General features: G+C 42.4%; 1 protein-coding gene across 8 annotated transcripts in view; it reads left to right on the plus strand.

The window, feature by feature from the left end:
* PCNX2 (pecanex 2) overlaps window positions 1–16,730 on the plus strand; it is a 357,339-nt gene that overhangs the window by 178,698 nt on the left and 161,911 nt on the right. For all 8 annotated transcript variants that reach the window (XM_056567003.1, XM_056567002.1, XM_056566999.1 and 5 more), the window contains one exon: window positions 14,782–14,872. In XM_056567003.1, the coding sequence (XP_056422978.1) occupies window positions 14,782–14,872 (91 nt within the window). The remainder of the gene's footprint in view (window positions 1–14,781; window positions 14,873–16,730) is intronic.

Below are 16,730 nucleotides of genomic sequence, written 5' to 3' on the forward strand. Positions count from 1 at the left end.
AAGCACAAAATTTAAAACTGCACTGCAAAATCGATGGAAATTGGAGTAATAATGATATGATAAGGGGAATGTGACCAACCACAGAATGCACCAGATGTTTTATTCCAGGTCTTCGGCCTCTTAAGAGTTTTTTTTTTTTTCTTTTTTTTTGCAGCTTTCTGCCTTCTGATGAGGCTGAATCCCCTTAAAAGTATCAGCCTTCACCCCCTTGCTTTTTTTCATAATTGTATTTTTATTGAATACATTTTCGATAAAACAAATGAAGAAATAACACATACGATAACATAACAGCTGAGTAAGCCAACCATTAAAACAACCAGGAACAACTCAGAACCATAAGAAAAGGCAAATCATGTAGTAGAACAGCAAAACAGTAAAGCAAATCACACAGCAGTAACATTCTAAGGGTCACGGTGAAGAGTAACACAATGTTATCATAGTGTCTACAAGGCAATACACAGTAGAATAACCCTGTGAATTCACAAAAGCAAAGTAATCAGAGTAAAAGGACATTAAACCAACCTACCAAGAAGGCAGGAACAGCACCTTTTTCCACACCTGGAAACTAACTGGTCAAAGGGAAGGAGAGAGCAGGAGAATACATCAACCACATCAGCGTAATAAAAGAGAGTCCTAGATTCCCACAGTCACACCATCTCCGAGGTAATGCTAGCAGGAAGGTTAGGGAGGTACAAGAAAGACTGCATAGGGGAAGAGGGGGAGGCTAGTTTGAATTTGCAATTACAGTACCCCCAGATATATTTAGACAAAGTCATGGGGTCTAGTAAAGGTCCAACGGAACCAAACAGTGGTGAGGAACTCCACAAGAGGGAATTTGGCTGGATAGGGGCCAGCCACAATTTGTCTATTTCTATTTCCATCCACCCCCTTGCTTTGAATGCCTGGCTGCCTTGCCATGGTTTTCTCACTTCTCTCCAGTGCTTGGTCACTTGTGGCTCCCATCTCTATGTGCTGTCTCTGGTAATTCTGGCTCCTTGACTGTCTGCCTTGATTGGTGAGTCATCTGGTCATCTAGGAAGAAAATTCACACTGCAAGGGAAGCGGAGACTGTAAGATTGCCCTTGAGAGCCCATTAAGATCCCTATAAGTGCAGTGGTGTTGTTATTATTGACCTATACTATGTAGCTTGAACTGAGACTTGTTGCTTGCTGCACCTTTCCAACTGCTCATCATTCTGGTTCCTGCATTGCCCTACTGGGGCTGGTGGTATATCTGACTCCCCCATACTTGTTTAGTGAAAGGGTCTGTTCACATGGAGTAAATGAAGAGTAATTCACGCCGAAAAACTGAAAAAATAATTTTTTTTTCACTGGAAATTTGCGCGCAATTTGCGTGGAATTGCGCACGGAAATGGGGGAGAAAGAAGTGAAGGGTTTTTCAGCCATCTCAGTGCGAATTCTGCGCGAATTCCACGCAAAAACTTTTTACCGTTGACTTCAATTGATTTCTGCTAGCGGATTCTGCTTGAAGAATGAACATGTTCTTTCTTCAAGCAGAACGGAATTCAGTGTCGGAATTCCGCTAGCAGAATTTCTGCAGTGTGAATAGGACAGCAGAAATAACATTGAAGTCAATGGGCAGAGGAGATGTGCATTAATTTAGAGCGGAAAATTCAAGAGGAATTACTCGAATAAATTCCTCTTGAATTAGGCTTGTTTCACACTAGCAAATTACTCCGTTTAGCAAGTTCCGTTGCTAGTTCCGTCCTAAAATCAGCTGTCAACATCAGTAACCAAATCCTATACGTCCGTTAGAAAATCCCATTATAGTCTATGGGATTTTTCTAATATCCGTTTTAATCCGTTATAGTCCGTTATTGATAACGGACGTTATTTTGTGACGGAAAATAGTACGGAAGAAAATAGTTCATGAACTATTTTCTTCCGTACTATCTTCCGTCACAAAATAACGTCCGTTATCAATAACGGACTATAACGGATTAAAAAGGATATTAGAAACATCCCATAGACTATAATGGGATTTTTTAACGGACGTATAGGATTTGGTTACTGCCGTTGACAGCTGATTTTAGGACGGAACTAGCAACGGAACTTGCTAAACGGAGTAATTTGCTAGTGTGAAACAAGCCTTACTCCATGTGAACGCACCCTAAGGCTGATTTCCTTTTGGTTATGCAATTCTCTGACTCTCTGTGCATCCCTTCTGTATTTTGTGTGCTGCTGTGCCAAGGTTGGATTTTCTGCTATATTTCTCCATGGACCCTCCTCAATACCTTCTCTATGGGCTGTAAAGAAGCAAGAGTGCTGCTAAAACCTGACTAACTCTTCCACCATTAATCATTTTCTTAACCATGTTGGCCCGCATAAAGAGTCTTCAGCTCCTTTTTCTTAAGCTGACTTGATATCATCTGCTTCTAGCCCTTGTTTTCACAACTATCTCCTGTACACTCTGCTAGGGATGGCCGGCTTAAGAGAACATCTAAGATCTTTACCAACTATACTAGACATTAAATATTATGTTATTCATCTTGACAACACTTACAGGACGGATCTGGAGAGTTTAAAAAAGTAGTCCAGTTTAGAAAAAAAGGATTCCGTACCAAAGCATAGGGGATAAGTGACAGATCGCAGGGTGTATGACTACTGGGACTCTCGCGATCTCATAATTCCAAGGCACTTCACTCCAGATTGGATAAGCACCAGGGATTTATCCAGTGTAATACTTTCCACATCTCTGGTATCCTTTAATACTTTCCACACCTGTAGGACATTGAGAATCAGAACAGCAGAAGCAAGAGAAGTTTGTCTCTCTTTGCCTCTTTCTTGAGTCTAGCATGCACTAAGCCACCACCATGAAGATCTAAACAGACCCCGAGAATGTCATGTGCCAGGACCATTTGTCCACAATAAAGGAAGCCATAGTTGTACTTAGAAGTGGAAGGAAACAAGGTACAGATGTTATTGGACCTCACTCACAGAACAATGCTTGCTGCACTGTTTGATAAAGACATCCCCTACCATTGGATTTCCTTTTCAATTGAGTGCCAAAATGATGGGAAGCTGGCAGTTTTTCATTATTTCATTCTCCAGGCCATCTTCCTAATGTTTTTTTTTCTCCTTTAAGAAGAGATGGTGTTGAAACTGCCTCTTAGCCTGTCTTCTATGATAGTGCGCTAGTTAAATTTAAGCGCTTAAACAAGCCTGCCAAACTGAACCAAAACCTACATTTGCTCCATAAGCAGTGGTCTAAGGTTGCCCTCTTTGAACAAACACATTTTAACACGTGCCAAATGCCTACTTGTCGCAATCACTATTAATCTACTTGGTATCATAGCACAGCTACTGCTTTTGCATCAAGAGGTATTTCTATTGCTATACATAAACATACCCCCAAACATTATCCATAATGTTTGGATGGACCCTGAGGGCAGATTTCTCTTTCTTATTCTCTTTCTTTATTTCCCAGAATGTATTAGTAATTGCTAATGTTTACTTTCTCAATCAAGGTCAAGTGGGTTTTGCAAGGATCATCTTTACGGAATCAACTAAATTAAAATCACAGGGGCACATGCCCTTTTGCCTTGTAATGGAGCTAGATGTGGATCCTCTAACCTTTGAATTGAGGAGCAGAGTCTAAGGTGCCCCTGGTCTTCGCCAGAGCCTGCCGCAAGGCAGGATGGGCTTGCTGCGGTAGGCGACACCCAGGTTGCTACCCCTGACACGGCTCAACCACACAGGTAGCTGGGCAAGGCGAGGTACCGAAGGATAAGGCAGTAGCGTAGTTAACCATAGCAGAAGGTCAAGGCAGGCGGCAAAGGTGCAGAGTCTAATAACGCAGCAGAAAGTCTGGATACATGGGTAAGGCAAACAGGCATTATGGAACGCTTAATCTTATGCTAGGGGCACTGAAGATCCGGCAGGGAAGTGGGGGAGGTGCAGGAAGTTTATAATGTAGTGACAGGTGCGACAGTAATTATGGGCGTACTGGCCCTTTAAATTTTAGAGCTCCAGCGCGCGTGCGCCTTAGGAATCGGCGACGCACATGCTGGAGCTAAGACACAGGGGAGGAGGTGGCGGCAGCAGAGTACAGTGACTGACGGGCTGGGATTTGCATGCGGGCGTGTCGCGCGATGCGAATCCCAGCCCCGCCGGCAGACGGGGACACAGGGACTCCGCGCTCATGGCCGGTGCTATCGGTCGGAGTGCAGAGTGTAACAAGGTTCCTCTTTATCCACTGTATGTACAGAATTGTTTTTTTTTCCTAGTTTCCACCGCCTGTAATATCTTTCTCAAGATTGCCTCTCCTCCCGTTTCTGCAGTAGACCTCTGTTTTCAACCAAGTCCCACTAAGACCAGAGTATATACCACAATAACCACTTCCAAAACACTAACTATTTTAACACAGTCCACAATTTCCATGAATTACTTGTCAGTGATATGGAACTGTCTGGAGCAAATTGAATTTCAACATTCAAGGCGGCCAAAACATCAGGGGGGCGGGGGTAAGCTGTAGAAGACTAGTCAAGCCTTGTGCAAACTCATAGATGAAAGATACCTTGCTGCCCATGATAAATTGCACAAAATCTACAAATCTTCTGTTAAAAGTGGGAGGCTTTCCAAGGCATTAAGCCTCTCATTATCTTATATATTGGCCGTGAACTCTCCATCTAATGTAGTCTAGTGTATTATGGATAATGAAGGGTTTTTCCTTTTCCACTTTAGACACTCACAAGCCATATTTGTGTCATCACAAAGCCTGGCAAAGATCCGCTATTGTGTGATAACTATGACCCGATTTCCCTGATTAATATTGACAAAAAATTTTCTAGTGAACTGCCTTCACCAGCTGATTCCAGCTTTGATTCACAATGATCAGTTGAAGTTTCTCGATGGGGGGAGGTGAAGGACCAAAGGATTAAAACCCTTTTGCTGATCTCTAGAGCACAAGCCCTGGGGACCCCTCTTTCCCTCCTTTTGGTTGATACCAAGAAGGTATTTGATATTAGATTTGGTAGATTGGGCCTGAGTAATCTAATGGCGGAAAGGATTATGTTTTTTTTATAATGGTCTGGTTGCACTAGTGCTTGTCTATGGTTCCCTTTCTGCCACATTTAAAAAAAAAATTATGAAATACAAAAGGGATACAGGCTGTCCCTCCTCTTATTTAATTTTGTTTATGAAGTATTTTGTGAGGGCACTGAGATCAAAAGTGGGTAGGCTAGTAGGTCCCCTATTTAGTAGCTATATCCTATACAGTAGGCAGGTAGTTCCCCTACAAGGTAGGGTAGGTCCCTTATTAAGTTGCCCTCCCCAAAGTCAGGTATGGCCCTAGGTAGGTAGTTCCCCCACTCCTCCCAGGTAGGTAGGCAGGTAGGTAGCCAAGTAGCTAGTTAGGTAAGTACATAGATTGGTAGCTAGGTAGGTATGTATAAACAGGGAAACAGCACTTCCTTGTATAGTAAAGTAAAAAAATGCTGCACGCAGAGACCAGACCTGGGTCAGGGGTCTATGTATAAACAGGAAGGAATTTCAGCAGCACACAAAAATCTGTGAAAAAAATAAGGTGGTTTATTCCATCAAAACAGAGTGTCCAAGAACAACATCTCAACCAGCTCTCCTGGTCTTTTTCAAGCTCCTAGACTATATCTAGAATAAGGTCAGAATTGAGGAAAATCTAAATGGAGCAAAGTACATTGATATTCTTAAGGAAAACCTGATCCAGCGTGCTCTGGACCAACCTTCCAATAAGACAATGGGGGAGATTTATCAAAACCATTGCAAAGGAAAATTTGCCCAGTTGTCCATAGCAACCAATCAGATAGCTTATTTCATTTTGCAGAGGCCTTTTCAAAAATGAAAGAAGCGATCTGATTGGTTGCTATGGGCAACTGGACAACTTTTCCTCTGCACAGGTTTTGAAAAATCTCCTCCAATGTCTCTAGCTCACAGGTACGACAACACAGGAGTCGCTTAGGGACAACTCTGTGCATGCCCTTGTGTGACCCAGTCAGAGCTGTGACTTAAACCCAATTGAACATCTCTGGAGAGAAATAAAAATGTCTTCCACTGATGGTCCCCATCCAACCTGAAAGAGCATGAGAGGGCCTGCAGAAAAGAATGGCAGAAAATCCCCAAATCCAGGTGTGCAAACATTGAGGAATCATACCCAAGGCATGGGAAAAAAACTTTTTTTTTTATATCAATTGGCTCCAGAAAGTTAAACAGATTTGTAAATTATAGCAACAAGAAGAAACAAAAAAGTAACGGAGCACTCACATAATGGACCTGTTTCCCAAGACAGGAGAGTCAGTTTCATTCCCTGCCTTCCATAAAGGTGAGGTGGTAGATGGTACGGGGGAGAACAGAAGCCGGCCACGGACCATATGATGCCCCGTACCATCTACCGCCTCCCTATGGAAGACCGGGAATGAAACAGACTATCCTGCCTTGGGAAACAAGTCCATTATGTGAGTGCTCCGTTACTTTTTTGTTTCTTCTTGTTGCTATATTGAACATACACTTATACATACGAGAGCACCACAAGAGAGTCAGGTTGGTTTCCTCTAGTCTGATCAGGTAGTTGCTGGATAAGCCATTAGTTGTCGACTCTGCTCCTTATTCACATTTGGGTGCATTTTTTGCTCAGTACCAGTAACGTCCCACCCTCCTTTTTCTGTCTTTTTTTGGGATCAAGATTTGTAAATTACTTCTATTAAAAACTCTTGCAATCCTTGAACAGCAGTTTGAGGGCTCATATTGTTGTGCGAAATCTGTGCGAGTTTTTCATTTGGAAGCCCAGATTCTGGATCTAGAGGAGCAACTGGCAACATTGAGACGCATTGACAACTTGGAGAGGAGTCTCCTGATCACTGAGCAAGTACTCTCTGGGGTAGAGGTGGGGGGAGGATAGTTGGACAGAGGGGCAGGACAATCAGGCAGCTTGCTGGGTTACAGTCAGAAAACGGAGTAGATGGAAAAGTGTCAGGGAGGCTAGTCCTGATCTGGCACACCCCAACAAGTTTGCCCGGTTGGCAGATGAGGTTGATGCCATTTATGAGCTAGCAGTATTGCAGCGGAGTCTGCCTCTGACCGCCAGGGGGGTGTCTACTCCAGTAAGGAGGGAGGGAGGAGCGCAGAGCAGGCCAGACAGGTACTGTTAGTGGGGGACTCAATTATTTGGGGGACAGATAGGGCGATCAGTCACAAAGACCGCGATCGCCGAACAGTGAGTTGTCTTCCTGGCACTCGAGTTCGGCACATTGCGGATTGTGTTGACAGGTTGCTGGGTGGGGCTGGAGAGGACCCAGCGGTCATGGTACATATTGGCACCAATGACAAAGTAAGAGGTAGATGGAGTGTCCATAACCTGTTGGGGACGGAGGGCGTACCTGTACGCCCTTTGCCCACTCCCGTTCTATAACGCGGGTCTGCGCCGAAATCGCGGCATCCCGAACAGCTGTAGGACAGCAGGAGGGTCCCTACCTTCCTCCTTGCTGTCCGATTGCCGAATGACTGCTCAGTGTCTGAGATCCAGGCATGAACAGTCAAGCGGCAGAATCAATGATCAATGGTTTCCTATGAGAAACCATTGATCAATGTAAAAGATCAGTGTTTGCGGTGTTATAGCCCCCTATGGGAGCTATAACATTGCAAAAAAAATTGTGAATAAAGATCATTTAACCCCTTCCCTAATAAAAGCTTGAATCACCCCCCTTTTCCCATATAAAAAAAAAAACTTGGCCTTAAGGACCAGAGCATTTTTTGCACATCTGACCACTGTCACTTTAAGCATTAATAACTCTGGGATGTTTTTAATTCTGAAGTTGATTCCGAGATAGTTAGTTTTTATTTTGTGACATTTTTTGTAAATTTTCGTCGATACTTGCATCATTTCTTGGTGAAAAATTCAAAAATGTCAGGAAAAATTTGAAAACTTTGCATTTTTCTATCTTTGAAGCTCTCTGCTTGTGAGGAAAACAGACATACCAAATAAATTATATATTGATTCACATATACAATATGTCTACTTTATGTTTGCATCATAAAGTTGACATGTTTTTACTTTTGGAAGACATCAGAGAGCTTCAAAGTTCAGCAGCAATTTTCCAATTTTTCACAAAATGTTCAAAATCAGAATTTTTCAGGGACCAGTTCAGTTTTGAAGTGGATTTGAGGGGTCATCATATTAGAAATATCCCATAAACGACCCCATTATAAAAACTGCATCCATCAAAGTATGCAAAATGATATTCAGAATGTTTGTTAACCATTTACCGTATATGCCGGCGTATAAGACGACTTGGCGTATAAGATGACCCCCAACTTTTACAGTTAAAATATAGAGTTTGGGATATACTCGCCATATAAGACTACCCCTTCTACCGCGATGTACGGTACCTTGTAGTTCCCCCCACATTAGGTAGGCAGTATAGTTCCCCCCACATTAAGTTTGCAGTTCCCCCACATTAAGTTGCCAGTTCCCCCATATTAGGTTGCCAGTTCCCCCACATTAGGTTGCCAGCTCCCCCACATTAGGTCGGCAGTTCCCCCACATTAGGTCGGCAGTTCCCCCACATTAGGTCGGCAGGTCCCCCACAATAGTAGGCAGCTCCCCCACACTAGGTCGGGAGTTACCCCACATTAGGTCAGCAGTTACCCCACAATAGTAGGCAGCTCCCCCACATTTGTAGGCAGCTCCCCCCACATTTGTAGGCAGTTCCCCCCACATTAGGTCAGCAGTTCCCCCACAATAGTAGGCAGCTCTCCCCACATTTGTAGGCAATTCCCCCACGTTAGGTCAGCATTTCCCCCACAATAGTAGGCAGCTCGCCCCACAATAGTAGGCAGCTCTCCCCACATTTGTAGGCAGCTCCCCCCACAATAGTAGGCAGCTCCCCCCATATTTGTTGGCAGCTCCCCCCACGTTTGTAGGCAGCTCCCCCCACATTAGGTCAGCAGTTCCCCCACAATAGTAGGCAGCTCCCCCCACATTAGATTGGCAGCTCCCCCCAACAGACATACAGCTTCCAGCCATATACAGTGTATGGCTGCAGGCTGTATGTCTGTACTGGTCTGCCCCCACAGTGATCCGATCACCGCTCCTCCGGCCCGGGTCACCATCTACTGCTATGGCCTATGGACCATAGCAGTAGGTGCCGGGACCGGGGAGCGGTCACCGGATCACTTAAGATAGCACGGCCGGTCACTCACCTCTACCTGTATGGTTGTAGGCACGTGACGTCACTGACGTCCCGTGCGTACAACCATAGAGACGGAGGACCGGACCGCAGGAGGACCGAAGGAGGATCGCAGGAGGACGGCGGGGAATGGTAAGTGACGGCGGACATCCTTATGTCCCGAAATTTTTTTTAGGGACACAGGGATGCCCGGCATAGGAATACCTATGATTATCTTCCCGGGCCGGCTCCCGTATGTGGCTGCAGGCGGGGGCCGGCCAGAACAGCTAAAAACTAATACTGTATACTAAAAACCAGGGGGCCTCCAGCTGTTGTAAAACTACAACTCCCAGCATGCCAGGACAGCCTTTGCCGTGCTGGGAGTTGTAGTTTCACAACAGCTGGAGGCACCCTGTTTTTTTTAGTATACAGTATTAGTTTTTACTTGCTATGGCCGGCCCCCACCTGCAGCCACACACGTGAGCCGGCCTGGGCAGATAATCAGAAGTTTTCCTATCCCGTACCTCAATACCCGACGTATAAGACGACCTCCGACTTTTCAGAAGAAAATTTGGAGTAAAAAAGTCGTCTTATACGCCGGGATATATGGTAGGTGTTTCACAGGAATAGCAGAAAATTCAAAATCTCCATTTTTTACACTAATATGTTCTTGTAGACCCGGTTTTTGAATTCTTACAAGGGGTAAAAGGAGAAAACGCCCTCACAAAAATGTGTAACCCAATTTCTCTCGAGTAAGGAAATACCTCATATGTGAACGTAAAGTGCTCTACGGGTGCACTAGAGGGCTCAGAAGGGAAGGAGCAACAATGGAATTTTGGAGAGGAAATTTAGCTGAAATGGTTTTAGGAGGGCATTTCACATTTAGGAAGCCCCTATGGTGCCACATGGCATACTATTTTGGAATCTACACCCCTCAAGGCACGTAAAAAGGGGTACAGTGAGCCTTAACACCCCACAGGTGTTTGACCACTTTTAGTTAAACTCGGATGTGTAAATAAAAAAATAAAAATTTCACTAAAATGCTGTTTTTCCCCCCAAAATTACTATTTTTACAAGAGGTTATAGGAGAAAATGCCCCTCCAAGTTTGTAACCCCATTTCTTCTGAGTATGGAAATACCCCATGTGTGCATTTACAAAGCCCCCCATGTTGCCAAAACAGTGGACCCCCCCCCACATGTGACTGCATATTGGAAACTACACCCCTCACATAATTTAATAAGTGGTGCAGTGAGCATTTACACCCCACTGGTGTTTGACAGACTTTTGGAACAGTGGACTGTGCAAAAAAAAAAAAATGTTTCATTTTCAACGAAAATTCTTCAAACACCTGTGGGCTGTTAAGGCTCACTATACCCCTTGTTAGATTTCTTAAGGGGTGTAGTCTCCAAAATGGGATCACATGTGGTTTTTATTTTTTTTCGAACCGCTGTAATGATCATCCACCCCTGTGCAAATCACCTCAAATGTACGTGCCGCTCTCACTCCTGAGCTATGTTGTGCGTCCGCAGAGCATTTTACGCCCACATATGGGGTATTTCCGTACTCAGGAGAAATTGCGTTACAAATTTTGGGGGTCTTTTTTTTCCTTTTGTGAAAATAAAAATTATGGGGCAACACCAGCAAGTTAATGTAAAAATTTTTAAAATTTTTACAATAATATGCTGGAGTAGACCCCAACTTTACCTAGGGGTAAAAGGAGAAAAAGCCCCCCTAAATTTGTTATGCAATTTCTCCCGAGTACAGAAATACCCCATATGTGGTCCTAAACTGTTGCCTTGAAATACGACAGGGCTCCGAAATGAGAGAACCCCATGCATATTTGAGGCAAAAATTTGGGATTTGCATATGGATGGACATAGCGCTATTCTACGCCAGTGATTCCCAAACAGGGTGCCTCCAGCTGTTGCAAAACACCCAGTATGCCTGGACAGTTAATGGTTGTCCGGCAATACTGGGAGTTGTTGTTTTGCAACAGCTGGAGGCTCTGTTTTGGAAACAGTGCCGTACCTGATGTTTTTCATTTTTACTTTCAGCGTGAAACTCGCTATAAATCCGTCCGTGTGAATGTATCCTGTAGATTCACATGGGGGGGGGGGGGCAAACCTTCAGCTACAACTACAACTCCCAGCATGCCCTTTGGCTGTCCGTGCATGCTGGGAGTTGTAGTTTTGCAACATCTGGAGGTCGTAGTTTGGGGACCACTGTGCAGTGGTCTTCAATCTGTGCTCTTCCAGATGTTGCAAAACTACAACTCTCAGCATACGCAGACAGTCCAGGCATGCTGGGAGTTGTAGTTCTGTAACAACTGGCCCTTCAGATGTTGCTGATCTACAACTCCCAGCATGCCTGGGCAGTCTGGGCATGCTTGGAGTGTTAGTTTTGCAACATCTGGAGGGCTACAATTTGGACAACGCTACTTAGCGGCCTCCAAACTGTTCTCCTCCAGTTGTTGCAAAACTACAACTCCCAGCATGCCCTTCGGCTGTCTGGGCATGCTGGCAGTTGTAGTTCTGCAACAACTGGAGGCACACTGATTGGGAAACATTGTTTCCTAACTCAGTGTTTCCCAACCCGTGTGCCTTCAGCTGTTGCAACACTACAACTCCCAGCATGCATGGTCTGTAGAAATATATGGAGATAAAAAAAAATTCTGATAGGGGTTTGCTATAAGCCACCAAACATATTTGAAGAGCCAGAAGATCAATTATTGAGGCAAATAAACAAGGCAGCAAATCAGAATGATGTGATAATAATGGGTGACTTTAACTATCCTGATATAAACTGGGAGAATCCTGAGACCTGTGAATCTCATAAAGGAAACAGGTTTCTGACTATAGCTAAAGACAATTAACTGTCCCAAATGGTGCAGGGCCCGACCAGAGGGGGCGCCCTACTAGACTTAATATTAACCAACAGACCTGACAGAGTAACTAATGTGCAAGTAGAAGGACACCTAGGAAATAGTGATCATAATATAATACATTATAGCTTGTTCTTCAATAAGGGAATCTCTCGAGGGGCCACAAAAACACTGAACTTTAGGAATGCAATGTTTGATCAACTCAGAGAAGCCCATAACAATATAAAATGGGATAATGTCCTCAGAAACAAGAATACTGACACTAAATGGGAGACTTTTAAAATATCTTAAATTCTTAATGTAAGATGTATATATACTTTATGGGAATAAAAGGGTCAGAAATAAAAGAAAACCAATATGGATGAATAAAAATGTTAATGGGGCAATAAATTACAAAAATAAAGCATTTAAACTACTAAAACAGGAAGGCAGTGAAGAAGCATTAAAAAGCTATAGAGAAAAATGTAGAATATGTAAAAAACTGATAAAATCCGCAAAAATAGAGACAGAAAGACTCATTGCCAAAGAGAGTAAAACTAACCCCAAAATGTTATTTAACTATATAAATAGCAAAAAGGTTAAAAAATGAAAGTGTTGGCCCCTTAAAAAATGATAAGGAAGAAATTATAAACGGGGATCAGGAAAAAGCAAATATATTAAACAAATTCTTCTCCACTGTATGCACCGAGGAAAATTAAATAAAAAACAGCGAGGTAAGGTAAACGCCCTTGTGCAGGTCAACTGTCTAACCCACGAAGAATTACAGTTCATCTACAAAAAATCTAAATATTTAAATAACCAGGTCCTGATGGCATTCACCCCCGTGTTCTAAAGGAATTAAGTAATGTAATAGATAGACCCCTATTTATATTCATGGGGGGACATGTATCATTATTTGTGTATGGTAGAAGTAGTTTACCCCTTTTCCCGAATTCTAAATTATGTGCAGAAGCGCTTAATTTATCAATCAAGCGCAATGAGCTTCATAAATTTGGGGTAAATATAGTGATCTCCTAAATCCACTCTTTGGAAAATAGAATAGATGATTTAGAGCATCTTGCTACGTTAAGTCCGAGATGGCTTATATTTGCGCAAAAAAAACAGCACTTGCGGCAAAATTTTTGGTGTAAAGGAAAAGTATGCAGTTAATAAATCCATGTGTACTATAGATGTCACTCCAAGGTACCCTGATTCGGACACATCTGGAGGACATGCTCTACCAAAACGTGCGCAAAAAATGCATTAAAAAAAGGGCTTGCGCAAAATTTTGCGCCAAAAAATACACACAAAACAGGGGTAAAATCTTTGATACATGTCCCCCATGGACTCTATAGTGACAGGGACTGTTCCCCAGGACTGGCGCATGGCAAACATGGTGCCAATATTTAAAAAGGGGTCAAAAGGTGACCCTAGGAATTATAGGCCTGTTAGTTTAACATCGGTTGAATGTAAATTGTTTGAGGGTTTTCTAAGGGATGCTATTTTGGAGTATCTTGATAAAAATAAATGTATGACTCCATATCAGCATTGCTTTATGAGGGATCGGTCCTGTAAGACTAACCTGATCAGCTTTTATGAGGAGGTGAGCTCCAGACTGATACAGGGGGAATAGTAGTGGGGTACCACAGGAGTCAGTCTTGGGCCCTGTCCTATTTAATATATTCATTAAAGGGGTATTCCAGGCAAAACCTTTTTTTATATATATATCAACTGGCTCAAGATGCCCACGACAAGGAAATAATTCTACCGCTGTACAAATCACTAGTCAGACCACACATAGAATACTGTGTACAGTACTGGGCACCAGTGTACAAGAAAGATATAGTGGAGCTGGAGAGGGTTCAAAGACGGGCAACTAGAGTAATACGGGAAATGGGAGGACTACAGTACCCAGAAAGATTATCAGAATTGGGGTTATTTAGTTTAGAAAAAAGAAGGCTTAGGGGAGACCTAATAACTATGTATAAATATATCAGGAGACCGTACAGAGATCTCTCCCATGATCTATTTATACCCAGGACTGTATCTATTACAAGGGGGCATCCTCTACGTCTTGAGGAAAGAAGGTTTCTACACCAGCACAGACGGGGGTTCTTTACTGTAAGAGCAGTGAGACTATGGAACTCTCTGCAAGAGGAGGTGGTCATGGGGAACTCTGTAAAAGAATTAAAAACGGGTCTGGATGCATTATTGGAGAATAATAACATCGCCGGTTATGTATACTTGATTTATAGGGACAGAACGTTGATCCAGGGATTTTTTCTGACTGCCATTTTTGGAGTCTGGAAGGAATTTTTACCTCTAGTATGAGGTTTTTTTTGCCTTCCTCTGGATAAACTCTGTAGGGATTCATTAGGGATATAGTTTGAACTTGATGGACTCTGGTCTTTTTTCAACCTTATTAACTATGATATATATATAAAAAAAAAGTTTTTTCCTGGATAACCCCTTTAAGTGCAGAATGAAGATGAAATCTTGATTGTTTTTATTTTAACACAAGTCCACAACATAACAAATGTGAAAAAAGTGAAAGGGTGTGAAGACTATCTGAATTGCACTGTACATGAATCAATTAATTGATGAAATGTTAGGATGGCAGTTTTTCCCGTAGTGATTATTTGCTATTTTACCTGCTGTAAATGCCTTTGTTATACACCTTTTACATCTTTTTTTTTACAGTTTTGTAGCAAATAGCTGATGGCATTTAACATTTTTTATTCTTATTCATTTCTTTTATTATAGGTCTTATATTAAGTGCAGACTGTTACCAGAAAACTTGATAAGTTCAACCAAACATGAAGATCCTTTACCAGAACAGTTAAAAAGTTCAATGGTAAATAGTTTGTATGGGAAATGTGTGTGTTTTATCAGCAAAGATGAGTTAGATCAATTAGAATGGGTCATTACAATGCTATCTATATTGCTGTAATACAACCAAGTCAGCTTTTGTTAATAGTTATTTTTCATGAAATCCTTGGTAACAATGAACACAATATAATTACATTTTGCTTAAACTATAAGGGTGCGTTCACACTACGTAATTCCCGCAGAAGATTCATTCACACATCACTGTGAATGATCTTCTGCGAGACCCGTTCACATTGAGCATTTTCAGCGGCGGAAAATTCCACTGCTGAAATTGTTCTGCGCAAAAACGAACATATTCATTCTTTGAGCTTAATTCTGCGAGCACTACATAGCCGTCAATGGTCACGGCGCAGGGTTGCACGGTCCTACCGCCGAAGAATTTTGTTAGCGGCTTCCAGGCTGAATCTCTGCTCACTGAATTCCGCAAGAGGAGATTCAGCGTGTATTACTCACCCTAAGGTGCGTTCAGCGTGTGAACGCACCCTAAAAAGGAAACACTGGTTGGGAGAGCAAAAATATAACATTTTATATAGCTGAGGCCTTCACTTCTGAAGATGGACTGAAGGGACAAATGTAAACTTTTGTATTTTAACATTTTTGATACCAAATGACTTGTCACCAACAACAAATGCAGTAAAATGCCCCCTATTATATGAACTATATGGAACTTTATACATAAATTACATACAATTTTAGTATTTCTATTTATACTCCTGGTCTAGACTTAAAGTGATGTTCCTGGGAGAAAAAATGACAGATAAATAAGTCTCATGCCCAAATCAAATTGAACGTCCTGAGCTCATCGTTTGCATAGTCATCATGAAATATATTACAGCTGAATAGTATACAGCGGCATGCATCTGTCACTGTCATGGTATGACATTCCATTTCTACATACAGGTGGATAGGCAAATGGCTGCATACATAACTAATCGTGAGCTTGTCCATTATTTTGTCCAGAGATTGTCCATTAATTAAATATTCAATTTCCCATCTTACAGTCATGGCCGTAAATGTTGGCACCCCTGAAATTTTTCAATAAAAGGAAGTATTTGTCACAGAAAAGGATTGCATTACCACATGTTTTGCTATACACATGTTTATTCCCTTTGTGTGAATTGGAACTAAACCAACAAAGGAAGGAAAAAAAGCAAATTGGACATAATGTCACACCAAACTCCAAAAATGATCTGGATAAAATTATTGGCACCCTTAACTTAATATTTGGTTGCACACCCTTTGGAAAAAATAACAAATCAGTGGCCTTCCTATAACCATCAATAAGCTTCTTACAGCTCTCAGCCAGAATGTTGGACCACTCTTCCTTTGCAGACTGCTTCAGGTCTCTCTTATTGAAAGGGCGCCTTTTCCCAACAGCAATTTTAAGATCTCAATGGGATTTAGATCTGGACTCATTGCTGGCCACTTCAGAACTCTCCAGCGATTTGTTGCCATCCATTTCTGGTCATTGTTCTGCTGGAAGACCCAAGATCTCGGACGCAGACCCAGCTTTCTGACACTGACCTAAAATCCGTTGGTAATACTCAGATTTAATGATGCCTTGCACACATTCGAGGTAACCAGTGCCAGAGGCAGCAAAACAACTCCAAAACATCATTGAACCCCCACCATATTTCACTGTAGGGACAGTGTTCTTTTGTTTGTAGGTCTCATTCCATTTTTGGTAAACAGTAGAAAGATGTGCTTTACCAAAAAGCTCTATCTTGGTCTCATCTGCCCACAAGATGTTTCCCACAAGGATTTTGGCTTACTCAAGTTCATTTTGGCAAAATGTAGTCTTGCTTTTTTATATCTCTGTGTCA

This window comes from Hyla sarda, chromosome 3, assembly GCF_029499605.1.
Source record: "Hyla sarda isolate aHylSar1 chromosome 3, aHylSar1.hap1, whole genome shotgun sequence".
NCBI classification, from domain to species: domain Eukaryota; kingdom Metazoa; phylum Chordata; class Amphibia; order Anura; family Hylidae; genus Hyla; species Hyla sarda.